The 13,824-nt window shown below is 53.0% G+C and overlaps 1 protein-coding gene across 3 annotated transcripts in view; it reads right to left on the bottom strand.

The window, feature by feature from the left end:
* Positions 1 to 1,826: 1,826 nt before the first annotated feature.
* CCDC88C (coiled-coil domain containing 88C) overlaps positions 1,827 to 13,824 on the bottom strand; it is a 125,376-nt gene continuing 113,378 nt past the window's right edge. For all 3 annotated transcript variants that reach the window (XM_047735977.1, XM_047735976.1, XM_047735975.1), the window contains 4 exons: positions 12,672 to 12,737; positions 9,577 to 9,645; positions 7,664 to 7,953; positions 1,827 to 4,145 (listed from right to left, as the gene is read on the bottom strand). In XM_047735977.1, the coding sequence (XP_047591933.1) occupies positions 3,123 to 4,145; positions 7,664 to 7,953; positions 9,577 to 9,645; positions 12,672 to 12,737 (1,448 nt within the window). In that variant the 3' untranslated portion in view covers positions 1,827 to 3,122. The remainder of the gene's footprint in view (positions 4,146 to 7,663; positions 7,954 to 9,576; positions 9,646 to 12,671; positions 12,738 to 13,824) is intronic.

The raw sequence follows: 13,824 nt of genomic DNA, 5'->3' as shown, positions 1-13,824 counted from the left end.
GACCCAGGCCACAAAGGGATGGGTGTGGTTAGTGTGGAGGCAGGCAGAGGGGGGATGGTTCAAAAGGTCACCTGGGGTGAATACCATGAGGACTAAGTCGTCCAAGGCAGGCAGCTTCAGCCAACCCCCAAGGCCAGGTGTGTGTGCGACCTGGGTTGAGAACAGCTGGCTAAGATAAAGGTGGGGGTACAGATTCCAGACCCATCCTCAAGCCAGGATGTGGCCAATAATATGTGGGGTGTGGAGACAAGGGCCAAGCCTGCATCCTGGGCTTCTGGTTTTTGTGATCGCAAGACAGTTTGCCCCTGGATGAGCTAGAGGAGCCAGAGGGGTGGGGGCGGGGGTGGCGAGGCTGAGGAGTTGAGGTCTACAGGCCCAGCAGGGGGGAATCCAGGTGTGACCTCAGGCCTCAAGGTCAGGATGGTCAACACTCGGCTAGCCCTGGGGGTGTGTGGAACGGGAAGCCTCTAGGACCTAGCACTTTAGCTTTTTTTGTTGTTTTTAATTTTATTTACATCAATTAATTAACACAGTGTATTGGTTTCAGAGGTGGAGTTCAGGGATTCATCAGCTGCACATAACCCCTAGTGCTCATTCCATCACGTGCCCTTAATGCCTGTCACCCAGTTACCCCATCCCCCCACCCCCTTCCCTCCAGCAACCCTGTTTGTTTCCGATGGTTAGGAGTCTCTTACGGTTTGTCTCCCTCTGATTTCGTTGTTTTATTGTTCCCTCCCTTCCTCTCTGCTCCTATTGTTTCTTAAATTCCACATGAGTGAAATCATATACTTGTCCTTCTCTGACTTATTTTGCTTAGCACAATACCCTCTAGTTCCATCCATGTCATTGCAAATGGTAAGATTTTTTTTTTTTTTTTTAGATTTTGTGAGAGAGAGAAAGCAAGCACAAGCAGGGCGTGGGACACACTGAGGGAGAAGCAGGCTCTCTGCCAAACAAGGAGCCTGATACGGAACTCCATCCCAGGACCCTGAGCCGAAGGCATATGCTTAACTGACTGAGCCGCCCAGATGCCCCAAGATTTCATTTTTTGATGGTTAATGTTCCACTCCTTAGCTTTCAGTGAGTCTGTGGAGAGAGAGTGAATGAACGAGGGGCTGGCAAGTGTGAGCACTGAAGAGACGTTCCAGAGGGCAGAGATTCACAGGCTAAGATCGAGGAGAAACAGGCCATGCCTCGGTGTCAAATCCCACCGAGGCCCCACAGGAGGAGGCCGCTGCCCGGTTGGGCCCAAGCTTGCAGGCGGCAGCTCTAAGTGGTCTTGGGCCACAGAGTGCAGAGCTCCAGAAGGTAGAAGGGGAGGAAAGAGGGGACTTTCACAGTCCAGGGACGGAGGAAGGAGACAATGAAGAAGCCGCCAGACAGAACAATCTGAAGAAAGATCTTATGTGTGGGCAGGTCTATGCCAGTCTCCTTCTCTCCATGTGACTTAAGCATCCGAACTGGGGCCCTGGAGATCTAAATTCCAGATCCGACCCTTCCGAGTTGAGTAGCCTCGGGAAAACCCAAAGGACCAGGTGAAGCTGAACTTCTATCACAAGATGAATCCCACACCAAAATGGGATCCAGCTCTTCCAAGCTGAAAATAAATGCGAGTCTGGGAAAAAGCCGTTGCAGAGTGAGCCCGAAAACCTTGCTCTTTTGTGTTCTGTGACCTGGAGGCAAATGGAGCTGTGGGTTCCGGCGGCCGGGAAGGTTCTCTGGGGTGAAGCTGGGTGCTCAGAGAGCCCTGAGACCCCCCTGAGATCCCCCTGGCCACCATGGCCCGTCCAATGCCACCAGCCCCGCCCAGTGAGAAAAACCAGGACTCGAGTCTCTGCCGTTCCGTTTTATTATCAACCTGTCCTCGTGTTCCAGAATGAATGGCTATTTAGTACACAACCCAAAGCACTCCTACAACTGGTCTTGTTAACAGTCCCATTTCTTTCTCAGTATATTAAATCAAAAGAAAAAAATACCTTAAAAAAAAAAATCACCAGATTTAGTACATCCCAGAAAGAGCACCTTTACTAAACAGAAAACGTTTGTCAGGAATCCGACCAAATACACAAAGCAGCAGGTAAGATTCCTGAGAGAAAAGACAGACTCCCAATGGAACATAAATAGATCTCCCTTGAAGTATATATATTTCACAGGAGTGTGTACATATATTATATATTAAAAGAAATTTGGTTTCTACAAGAAGTTATTCAGAAATAATAAATCAGTCTCTCATCTGAGACTGGGGAAGGGGAGAGGCGACAGCCACATTACCAAGCAGGCCTACGACCCACTCCTGCACATGCTTCCCCTCTGTACACGACACCCGCTTGCTGGGAGGGGGCCGAGACTGGCGCTCCTCTCTGCCACGGCCCCTAGCCCCAGAAGATCCAGTGTTTCAAGAAGAGAGAGCCAGGGAAGGCAGGTCTCCACGGGGCCCCCAGAGCCCACCGTACAGAGCCCGGGAGCCAGCCTCGGGTGGGTGGGCCAAGCCTGAGGCCACCTGCCCTGGGGTAAAATGGAACTGCTTGGGACCCCAAGAAATGGCGTGGCCGCACTCCCGGTTTTCAGCAGCAATCCTAATTCTGGCGTCTCCCCGAGGTCCTCAAGCTCTTTGTAGTTTGGCCAGTCTGGACTTCTCCTAGGATCAAATGGCTTTTAGGAAGAGGACATGGAGTTTCCAGAACCACTAGAGCTTGGCCATGGGAACGTGTGTTTGCACACACACAAACACAAGTGCCTTAAGAGAGGTCGACAAGTTGTAAATAAGTGTTCTGCCAGGACGCACTCAAGTAGTGTCTACTCTGGGGTCAGTTGTGTCACTGTATTCTGAGTGTCCCCATGCTGAAATAGATTTGTTCAAAAGACAGCGGTTGCTGGAGGCTACACATACAGAAGACACACGCACACACGTGCACACACACACACACACGCATATGGGAGTGTAATCCTCTCAGGGCTTGGCACAGTGTTTTCATTAAGAGAACAAGAGGGAGAGATGCCCAGGAAGCCCGGTCCGCATTCTAAACCCCTTCCCGGCACCACAGGCAGACAGAAGAAAAGGCCATCATAATTAGAAGGTGAGTCAGTCGCTGGAAGGTTCAGAAGCCGCTGGCCCAGATGAGTCACACGCAGCCGTACTCATACCACACCGTCTGCGGGTCCCCACCAGGCTCGGGGGATGCCGGCGTGCTCTTCAAGCTGCTCCCGCGGCTGAAGTCCTCAGGGGCCCGGCTGGGGTGGGGAGCCAAGTCAGGAGACCTCCCCGGGCTCTTGGCGGGGAGCCCCTCACTGTGGCCTTGCCTTGGGACCCCATCACCCTCGGAGAGGCTGAGCGGCCCCCTGACAGGGGCGATGGGGGCCACCTCTGCCGCGTGGGGAGGCGTCTGGGCTTTGGTCCTGGTGGCTTGGGCTGCGGTGTGGGGGAAGTGCTGGGTCTGGGAGCTGCTGCTGCCACTGCAGGAACCGCCGGCTCCAGTGGCGATGGCTGGGGCTGTGGCGGACTGCTGCAGCGGGGCCAGCCTCTCCTCCTTTGGGGGAGCCAATGAGAAACGCCTCACATCCGGGGGCCGGCTGCGGGGGCCTGGGCCCTGACCAGAGCCGCCAGTCTTTCCCACAAGTGGGGTCCGCTCCCGGGCCAGGCTGTGGGAGCTGGGGGGTGTGGGGCTTTGTAGGACATGGCTGCCTGTTTCTCTGCCCCCTGAGGGGTCAGGACCCCCCACCTTCTGAGGGGCTTCCTGTTTGCAAGCCTCTGGCCCGCTGGCCCGGAGAAGGTCGGCAGAGGCGAGGCTGAAAGCCCGGCTCAGAGACGTGCTCCGGCTGGCAGGCGTGTGGGATGTCGGAGGCATGGCGGCTTGCCGGGGTCTGCCCAGAGACAGGCTCTGGGGAGGCTGGACCTGCCTCAGGGGGCCACTGGGCAGGGCCTCGGCCTCAGCAGCTCTGAAGCTTGGTTTCACATACTGCCCGGGCTTCGGGACCTTCCCCTCAGAGGTGCTGATGGCCATCTTGATGGTGGGGACCACAAAGCTGGTGGGCATCTTGGCCCCTTCTTTCCTGGTAGGTGGTCCTGGCTGGCCTCCAGTGGCTGGGAGGTCGCTGGCCTTCCTGAAGTAGTCACTCAGCAGATCATCCCGGCAACTGGGAGCATCCTACAGGGAGGAAAGGAAGAAGTGAGAGGTGGCCACGAGGGCCAGGCCGGTGCTGAGACAGCCCTTCCCCAGCCCCCACCCCAGGATGTCTGCTGGGCAGTGCAGGTGGCCAGGGCGGAGGTTTTTTGGCTCCTGCTCGACCTCTTCGAGGTCTAATGTTGCCCCACCACTCATACACCACCCCTGGTCAGGCTTTGGGGGCTATACATGGCTCACCAGGGCGAGAACAGCAGACGTCACTGTGGCAGCCCCCTAACTTCACAAACAAGCACACACATCAGACAGGAGAAGACTTCCCGCCAAGCTCATCCACGCTATGGAAAGGTCGGGACTGAAAGCCTGACCACAGCCAACTGTCCCCATCCGTTCTTGCTGTCCTACCAGGCAGGGCAGGGAGAGCAAGCCGACCCGTAGTGCTGTAGTCAGCCCACCACACTCAGACACACCCCAAGGGCTTTGTCTGGGGCCACTGAGGAAAGGGAGCAAGAGCGGCTCTTAAAAAGCCAGAACCCTCACTGCCGCTCAGACCACTGCCCTGTGAGAGGCAGGCACGGTGGGGGTGAGTGGGAGCCACAAACGCAGACTGCCCAGGACCCTGGGGCTGCCCGGGGGGAACCGAGGGTGAGGGCAGGGGATGGCGCAGCCCACCAGCCTGCTCCCCTCAAGGGCTGGGCTTCCCCGGGCTGGTGAACCAGTGTCCTCTCCATCACCCTGCAGACACACAGAGTCACCAGACGCCAGGGGCTATGATGCTGCTCGGTAGCCTCCTGTCAGGACCTCAGAGCCTGGAGGAGCCGAGCAGAGGTTCCTCCTTAGGCTGACAGATTCCGAAAACCCAGAAAAAGAAGTACATTCACTTGGCAGGTGGGGGTGGGGAGAGCCAAGCTCAGAAGCCATCCACACCTGCCAACAGCTCCTGGCCCCTAGAAACATCTGGATGCTCAACTTGACCAAGGCATACTCTGCTATCTGATGCTCGGCAAGGCCACAAATTTTGGTGGAGTGTGTGTTAAGACCTTCCATTGTTAACACTGACGGGAACCCTTTCTCGAGTGCTAGGCTCTGTGCTAAGAACTATGGGTGTAATCACCAAGAAACCAAACCCTCCCTTCATTGTCAAAGCAACCTTGCAAGGTTGTTTAAGTTGGACTAAAACAATCTTTAGCAGGTGAGGAAGCTGAAGCCTCAGGGTTGCCACAGGACCCACATCTAGAGAGCAGACCAGGGATGAACGCCTCCTGCTGCATCATGACGTCTGACTGCAGTGGCTGACGGCGCCACCTGGGTCCCTGTGGCACATTTTTAATTCTCCATATGCACCCTCAGGGCCCCCTCTGGCCACCCAGGAGCCCATTTTGAGACACCCGCCTCCTGGCATCATCAATATCCAGGGAGTGGAGGCCCGGGTGGGGCAGGCTGTGACTTCCTTGGGGTGGGCGGGGAGGGGTCGTGTGCATGGGGTTGGCAGGGGGTCCGCATCCTGGGCAGGCAGAGAGGTAAGTGTGGCTCTCCAGGGCCATATGGCAGCCCCCAACATGAGCTGCCACCATCCAAGGTTATTTCGGGCTTGTTTAGGCTGTAAAGGGACAGGTGACAATACGGAGCGTGAGTGAGGAGCAGTGCGAGGGACAGGTCTGCGCTGAACAGGGTGGGCCCTGTTGCTATGCACAGAACTGGCCCTCTCCCCGGAAATCTGCAAAGGGAAAGCAAACTCACTGTGACAGATACATAGTCAGAAAAGAGTGGAGAAGGAAAGTCTCCCAAGTGCAGGCGGCCCTGCTTTCTGGACTGTTTTCACTTATTCCACCAGATCGGGGCTCCTCGGTGTGGCATGCCTGGACACACGCCGAGAGCCAGAGCCTCATCCGGGAAGCCAGGACAGCTGCAGATTCTCCGCGAGCCCCAGCTCAGACCCACGGAGCCCGAAGCTCTGGGGGCAGCCTGTGTCCTGGCAACGCCACCAGGTGAATATGGAAACCACTGAGCAGACCCTAAACTTCCTGAAAGCAGCAGAGCTTTTGTCTGGTTCCTCCAACTCCCAGCACATAGAGTAAGTGGTTGCCAGAAGGAAATATCAAGGGAGGGAGCGCAGGGACCACGTTTTCCATGTCCTTTCAGGGCCAACCACGAGACCGCACTAGCAAGTGTGCCACTTGCCATTCACTGTTTTGCTCTGGCTTTCGAGAGCAGGCCCTAGGCACACTGCATCACACACGGTAGGTGTTCAGTAAACAGCTACTGAACAAGAGTGTGCTCCCCCACGGCCTGCTGACATGGCTCACAGAGCTTACCATGCAGCTAAGGAAAGTTCAGAGGTCGAAGGAGAATGAGAATCCTGGAAGCATTAAAAATCCTTAAAAGAGCTCAGCTGCAAGATGGCATGTTCATGTGTCCAGTAACGCAGCTGCTCCCACGACTGAAGTCAAGCACAGAGTGCAAAAGACGCGCCTGTCGCTTCAGAAAAGCTGAACTGAGGCCCTGAAGAGGGGACAGAGGACGGGGACCCTCATGCACAGAACATCCGGGGGTCAGAGCCGCAGAACACAGGCCAGCAAACTCCAGCTGTGTGGCTCAATCTGTTTGCCACAAGTTCTTGCATGGCCCATGAGCTAAGAATAGCTTTTATGTTTTTAAATGATCGAAAAAAAATTTTTTAAAAAGAACAGCCATGGGGCGCCTGGGTGCCTCAGTCCTTCAGTATCTGCCTTTGGCTCAGGTCATGACTACAGGGTCCTGGGATCGAGCCCCGAGTCGGGCTCCCTGCTCGGCAGAAAACCCTCTCCCACTCCCCCTGCTGGAGTTTCCTCTCTATCTCCCTCTGTCAAAAAAAGAAAATCTTCCAAAACAAAACAAAACAAAACAAAAAAAAAAACACCAACCAAAACCACACACACAAAACACCCAGCCTTACGTGACCCATGAAAATTATATGAAATTCAAATGTCAACGTCCGTGAGTCAAGTTTTGTGGGCCCACAGCCGCGCCTGTTCACTGAGAGATGGGCTCCATCTGTGTTCTCACGGCAACGGCAGAGCTGAGAGGTTGACTAGAGATTGTACGGCCGGGAATGCCCAAGACATTTACTCTCCAGCCCTTTCCAGAAACAGCCTGCTGACCTCTGCTGGTGAAGGCTCAGGGTGAGTGGGTAATTCAGAGCTTCACCACAAAATTTACTGTGAGATCCTCCCCCTGCCAAGTCGGAGGCTGGCCCCATCTTGAGAGAAGCTCCTGGGTTGGGGGGGGCACACCCCATCCCTGCCCTCCGTGCTGGCAAAGAACTCCTACTGGCTCACTCCACAGATGGAGCCAACTGCCCCTGGGGTCCGGGGCTGGGGGCCAGTGCATGGGCCTGCCGGCTGCTGGGTATCCTCCACCCATGCCAGCTCTGCACCCAGGCCATGGCACCCCTGCCCTGGCCCCTTCTCTGCCTCTGCTGTCAAGGTCTCTGCCCCGGGTCCCGACTCAGGGAGAGGGCGGGGGAAGAGAGGCACGCCGTGTCCCAGCCCTGGGCCACTCACAGGGGTCGGGGAGCTCCGGTTGCTCTCTTCCAGAAACTCCTCCAGCGTGACCATCTCACTGCTCGGCGAGGGAGAGCAGGGCCGTCCCCCAGCGTGGGGCTGTGCAGTGCCTCTCTTCTGGATGCCGTCCTGGGGGAGAGGCCCGTTCCAGGGTGGGGGGTACTCATGGCGGCCGAGAGCGGTGCGTCCTGGGGTGCTGGCATCCCGTGGCAAAGCAGCCGTGTCCCTGCTGGGGATCAGGTCTTCGCTGCTGAAGCTCTCGGACCTGCCGTGGAGCTGGTCGGAGGAACCTGGGTGGTGGGGCGGGGCGGTACAGAGGCACATACCTGAGTCTCCCTCCCCTCTCTTGCCTGCCTCTGGGGGAGGTCTGGACTGCCTTGGGTTCACCCAAAACAGAGAGAATCCTGGCGGAGAAGCCGGGCACACTTCTCCCAGGCTGGGATTTTGATAGTAAGAACATTTAGGAGAGGGGTGCCTGGGTGGCTTGGCTGGTTAAGTGTCTGACTCTTGATCTCAACCTCAGCTCAGGTCGTGATCTCAGGGCTGTGAGTTCAAGGCCCATGATAAGCCCACTTAAAAAAAAATCTTTTTTTGAGAGCTTCAGCATTTCAGTCTGGCATTTGTTATTTTTATTTAAATTCAATTAACATATAGTATGTTATTCGTTTCAGAGATAGAGGTCTGTGATTCATAGTTGTACGTAACACCCAGTGCTCATTCCATCACGTGCCCTCCTTAATGCCCATCACCCAGTTACCCCATCTCCCCAACCCCTCCTCTCCAGCAACCCTCAGTTTGTTTCCTATGGTTAACAGTCTCCTATGGTTTGTCTCCCTCTCTGAGTTTATCTTGTTTTATTTTTCCCTCCCTTCCCCTATGCTGTTTTTTTTTCTTAAATTCCACATATTGAATGAAATCATATAATTATCTTTCTCTGATTGACTTATTTTACTTAGCATAATACCCTCTTAGTTCCAGCCACGTCATTGCAAATGGCAAAATTATTTGTTTTGATGGCTGAGTAATATTCCCTTGTATATCTCCACCACATCTTCTTTATCCACTCATCTGTTGATGGACACCTGGGCTCTTTCCATAGTGTGGTTATTGTAGACATTAGGGTGCAGGTGCCCCTTTGGATCATGACCTTTATATGTTTGAGGTAAATCCCTAGTAGTGCAACTGCTGGGTCATAGGGTAGCTCTATTTTTAACTTTCTGAGGAACCTCCATACTGTTTTCCAGAATGGCTGCACCAGCTTGCCTTCCCACCAACAGCGTAGGAGGCTTCCCCTGTCTCCGTCTGGCATTTAAAAATAAAGTAACTTGAGATAAAAGTGGAGAGCTCCTGGTGAAGTTTAAGTGACTATCTAACATTCATCACTATGAGGCCCCACGCTCATCAGGTGTCATCCATTCACTGAAGGGTTATTTAGGCCTGCTACATGCTAGCGTCTTCCACGGGCTGGTCAGGTGCATGCTAAGAGAAAAAAAATCTTTGAAAACCTTCTAGTCTTGGGACAACACACACGTCCTTTTCAAATGCACAGAAATGTTCGTTAAGACAGACAATACCGTGCACTATAGCAGTTAAAACATGGAAAGAATCAGAATGCTGCAGCTGTGCTCTCTGGCCACCCCAGACTCCTGGCCCTAATGACCACCCCACTCTACAGATGAAGTAGCTTGGATTCAGAGCAGGGGTGCTGGGCCTGGGCGCCCTGGGCTGAGCGGGGGTAAAGGGATTCACTCAGACACCCAGGTCTGGGCCTGAACCCACATGACGTGGACCATACGTGCAAACGCGTGAGGCAGCAGAGAAGCCTGGTGTCTGCTCAAAGTATAAAAATAAATGAGCCCAGAACCAAAGACCCAAAGACAACAAGAAGTGCACGGAAGCCAAGGCTGACCTACCTTTCAGGTTAAGAGGCGAGCTGTCGCTGGATGTGTTCCGACTGCTCTCCAAGCTGTCTGGCCGGGACACTGGAAGGAAGGGACACTCAGCCTGAATGGCCAGGGGCAGGTGGGCCCCACACCGAACCATCTAATCCGAGAAAAGCTGCATAACAAAGCCGCTCTAACGCTGAAGTTAAGGCAATGTCCTCGGGAAGGACGGACTCTGGGGTTCTCTGTGCTCTCCCTTCAGAGGATCCAGCTTCACCAACGTGTGTGTGAGGCATAGCATCCCACAGGTGATCCAGAAACAACAACTAGCTTTGTTTTTATTAGCTCTAGCGCTAGGGACTCTGGCACTGCAAGCAGACTGGAGAGAAGGGAGGCTCGGGGTGAGCCAACAGCTGAGGTGGGAGGACTCACTCCCAAGATGGCACAGAGCTTTCTGGAACCGGTGAGACCCGGTGAGAGTGGGAGCCAGGCCTCCACGGGCCGCACACATGCACCTGTGCACAAGGGGGTGTGTGCCTGCACACGGGCACCTTCACTCCGGTGAGCTGCCGGTGCGGGGAACCGGGGCGTGGGGCCAGGGGTGGGGGAGAGCTGGCTTTCCCTGGTCGTTTGTGGTCCCTCAGCTCCTTGCTTCCCCATCTCAAGTGCACATCTACCTGCGAGGGGAAAATCGACCTGTAGAGGGACAAGGGCCAGAGAAACCAGCCCTTGTGGCTGCTGCCGGTGTGTGCCCGATGCAGCGTGTGGCAGCTCTCAGGTCATAGGCTGAGCCAGCAGGAGGGGCGGCTCTAACCCTGCAAAGGGCAGCTGCCCCTTCAAGCCCAGCAGACCTGCTTCTCCTGGTCCACTCTTCCAAGAACCCTGCACCAGCATCTGTCCTGCGGGACCAGGAACCCCTGGGGGACAGGGACTGCACTTTCGTCATTCCTGCATCCTCTCAGCACACAGCAGGTGTTGGGTCGAACTACACAGAGACCTGGACACAGGCCAACATGGGAGATGCTCTGCTCCCCATGCCCTGGGGACACTCTCCTGACTGGGTCTATAGGGCGCTGGGTTCCCAAGTGCCGATGCACTCTGCAAAGAGCAGGCATCTGGAAAACTCCTATTAGCAAACGGGGTTTGGGGAGGCGCCAAAAAATACTTAAGCTTTCACGATAAGTGTAAAAGCAGAGTAAGTCTCCTCTCTGGGAGGGGGAAAAAAGACATAAAAAATGCACATCTCTCTTTTAAAAGGAATGAAATTTCATTAAGAGAAAAGGGTGATACAAATCAATAGGACCCAAAGCACTTTTTTTTTTTTTTAAAGATTTGAGAGAGAGAGAAGGGGTGCAAAGAGCATGGTGGGAGGGAAGCCAAGGGAGAAGGAAGCTCCCTGCTCAGCCCAATGCAGGACTTGATCCTAAGACCCTGAGATCCTGACCCGACCCTTAACCAAAAGCAGACCCTTAACCGACTGGGCTACCAGGAGTCCCCTAACCCCCAAAGCACTTTTGCTTTTCCTTCTTTTTGCTTTCCCTTCCTGCTAAGAAAAGCTCAAGAAATCAGAGTACCTAGGAAGAAAACCCCTCAGTGGTCAGCTTTTGGAGCACCAATCTGGCTCATCGGGGTGCCTTAACAGAGCATGGGGGCCAGTACCCCCGGGTGTGCTCCCTGCCCCTCAGTGTGAAGACATGAGGGCCCATGCATTAAACTGTTCTGCCACAGAGCCTGTATTTTCTCACGCTGAGTGAGGGGTCTGTATCTGTCCAACACCAGCATCACAGGTTTAAGACAATGACTAGGGTAGGAGGGGCGCCTGCGTGGCTCAGTCCGTTAAGCATCTGACTCTTGATTTAGGCTCAGGTTGTTATCTCAGGGTCGTGAGATGGCACCCCGAGTTGGGCTCCGCGCTCAGCAGGGAGTCTCCTTGGGATTCTCTCTCTCTCTCCCTCTGCCCCACCCACCCCCAACTCATGCTCTTGCTCTCTAAAATAAATCTTAAAGGGTGCCTTGGTGGCTCAGTTGGTTAAGCGACCACCTTCAGCTTGGGTCATGATCCTGGAGTCCCAGGATCAAGTCCCATATCAGGCTCCCAGCACAGTGGGGAGCCTGACTCTGACTTCCTCTGACTCTCCCTCCTCTCATGTGCTCTCTTTCATTCTCTTTCTCCCAAATAAATAAATAAAATCTAAAAAAAATAAATAGGGGTGCCTGGGTGGCTCTGTTGAATAAAATAATATCTTGAAAATAAATAATCTTTAAAAAAAAGAAAATAACTGGAGTAGGAGACCACGCTAGCCCCTACATTTATTGTTGATTAGAAATAAACAGAACTCAGGGAGCCTGGGTGGCTCAGTGGGTTAAGCCTCTGCCTTTGGCTCAGGTCATGATCTGAGGGTCCTCGGATAGAGCCCCACATCACACTCTCTGCTCACTGGGGAGCCCGCTTCCCCTCTCTCTCTGCCTGTCTCTCTGCCTACTTGTGATCTTTGTCAAATAAATAAAATCTTTAAAAACAAAACAAAACTCACTGTGAGTTCTGAGGGTTTTTTTCTTTTAAAGAATTATTTCCGCACCCTACTAGGACTTTTGTTTTTCAAAAATCATTAAAACCCAAAGCAGCTTTTAATTTTTGAGAAGGCTGGTATATAATTCACTGTTTCCCTTCTGCAGAAACTTACAATATAGCTAAGTCAAATGGCCGAATGCTTCTAACAATTTCTAAGACCACAAACATCTCAGAGCTACTCTAGACAATTAAAATCCAAGTGAGAACAATGAGAGGCTTCCCTGCCACCAGTGTTCCCAGTGGGGTCAGCAGATCGTCCTGGCAAACCGCAGGGGCTTTTTCAAGCAAGGAGAGTTGGAACCTGTGGAAGTGGGATACTCTTAAGGTGGTGAGTTCCCTGTCATGGGAGGTATGGAAGCGAAGTCACATGCCCAGGCCCCTGGGGAGGGTGGATAGGAGCCTGGAGGAACTGTGGCCCTCTGCATTCCCATTCAACGTAGCAACTTCATGTCTACCTGTTTTCCACATGGGGACTGAGCTTGAAAGAAAAGCACTGCTGATGAAACCCAGTCTGAGACGCCGGTCCCAAGGGCACGAGGCACTGAGCACTCACCGTATGGCCTGTGGTTGAACTCCAGCTCCAGGGATGGGTCACAGAGGCTGTCATCTGAATTATAGCCTATGGTGGAAGTTAGGTCACTGGTTAAGATAGGGTTTTCTGGAACACTCTGAACAACTACAGACTCTTATTTAGGAAAAGTACATTTTTATTTGTCCTTTGACAGGACAATCCTGCTTCTAGAAATCAACTCTGGGGGCGGGGTGGTTGAAAGGATTGAGATGTGGGCATTTTCATTAGTATGGAGCTAGAAAAAGACTAAGGAATTAGATCTCCATGATATATGCCGGGGGGGGGGGGAGGGGGATCAAGGTGTGTAGATTTTATTTATTTATCATGGTTTTGCTTTTGAGTAGCCTCCACGCCCAATGTGGAACTCAACACAGGGCTTGAACTCACGACCCTGAGATCAAGACCTGAGCTGAGATTGAGAGTCAGATGCTTAACCTACTAAGTCACCCAGGCGTACCTATTTTGGTTTATTTTTACAGAAAGAAATACCAGGAGTATAAACAAGGGACTAAGAAAAAAGCTTATCCAGAGGGTGTTTTTGGGAATGAAGCTGCGGGGACCAAGGGGGAGGGGGGCACCGAGTATACCTTTTCATGTAATTCAGGTTTTCGAATATTTTTGGTTTGGTTATTTTACACATTAAAACACACAGGGTTTAATTTACAAAGAAAAAAGTCTAAAAATAAAAACAGGAACAAAGCTTATTGTGTCAAACTGTTAACGTTAACAGAGAGAAACACTGATTGGCAGTGAATTTTTAATGTAAAACTCGGTGAGAGCATCCTTAGTGAGATACAATCCAAGGACTAAAAAGAACTACAAAGAAAACATTGCTTGCTGAATTTATGGTGACTGGTGGCACTAGTAGGATTACTTTATTTATTTATTTATTCATTTATTAAAGATTTTATTTATTTATTTGAGAGAGAGACAGTGAGAGAGAGCATGAGCGAGGAGAACGTCAGAGAGAGAAGCAGACTTCCTGCGGAGCTGGGAGCCCAATGCGGGACTCGATCCCGGGACTCCAGGATCATGACCTGAGCCGAAGGCAGTCGTCCAACCAACTGAGCCACCCAGGCGTCCCAATAGGATTACTTTTTAAACCATTATTGCAGGGGTGCCTGGGTGGCTCAGT

This window comes from Lutra lutra, chromosome 7 (genome assembly GCF_902655055.1).
Source record: "Lutra lutra chromosome 7, mLutLut1.2, whole genome shotgun sequence".
Classification (NCBI taxonomy): domain Eukaryota; kingdom Metazoa; phylum Chordata; class Mammalia; order Carnivora; family Mustelidae; genus Lutra; species Lutra lutra.
The sequence above is the reverse complement of the archived record's forward strand: the minus strand, read 5'-3'. Positions and strand labels throughout refer to the sequence as shown.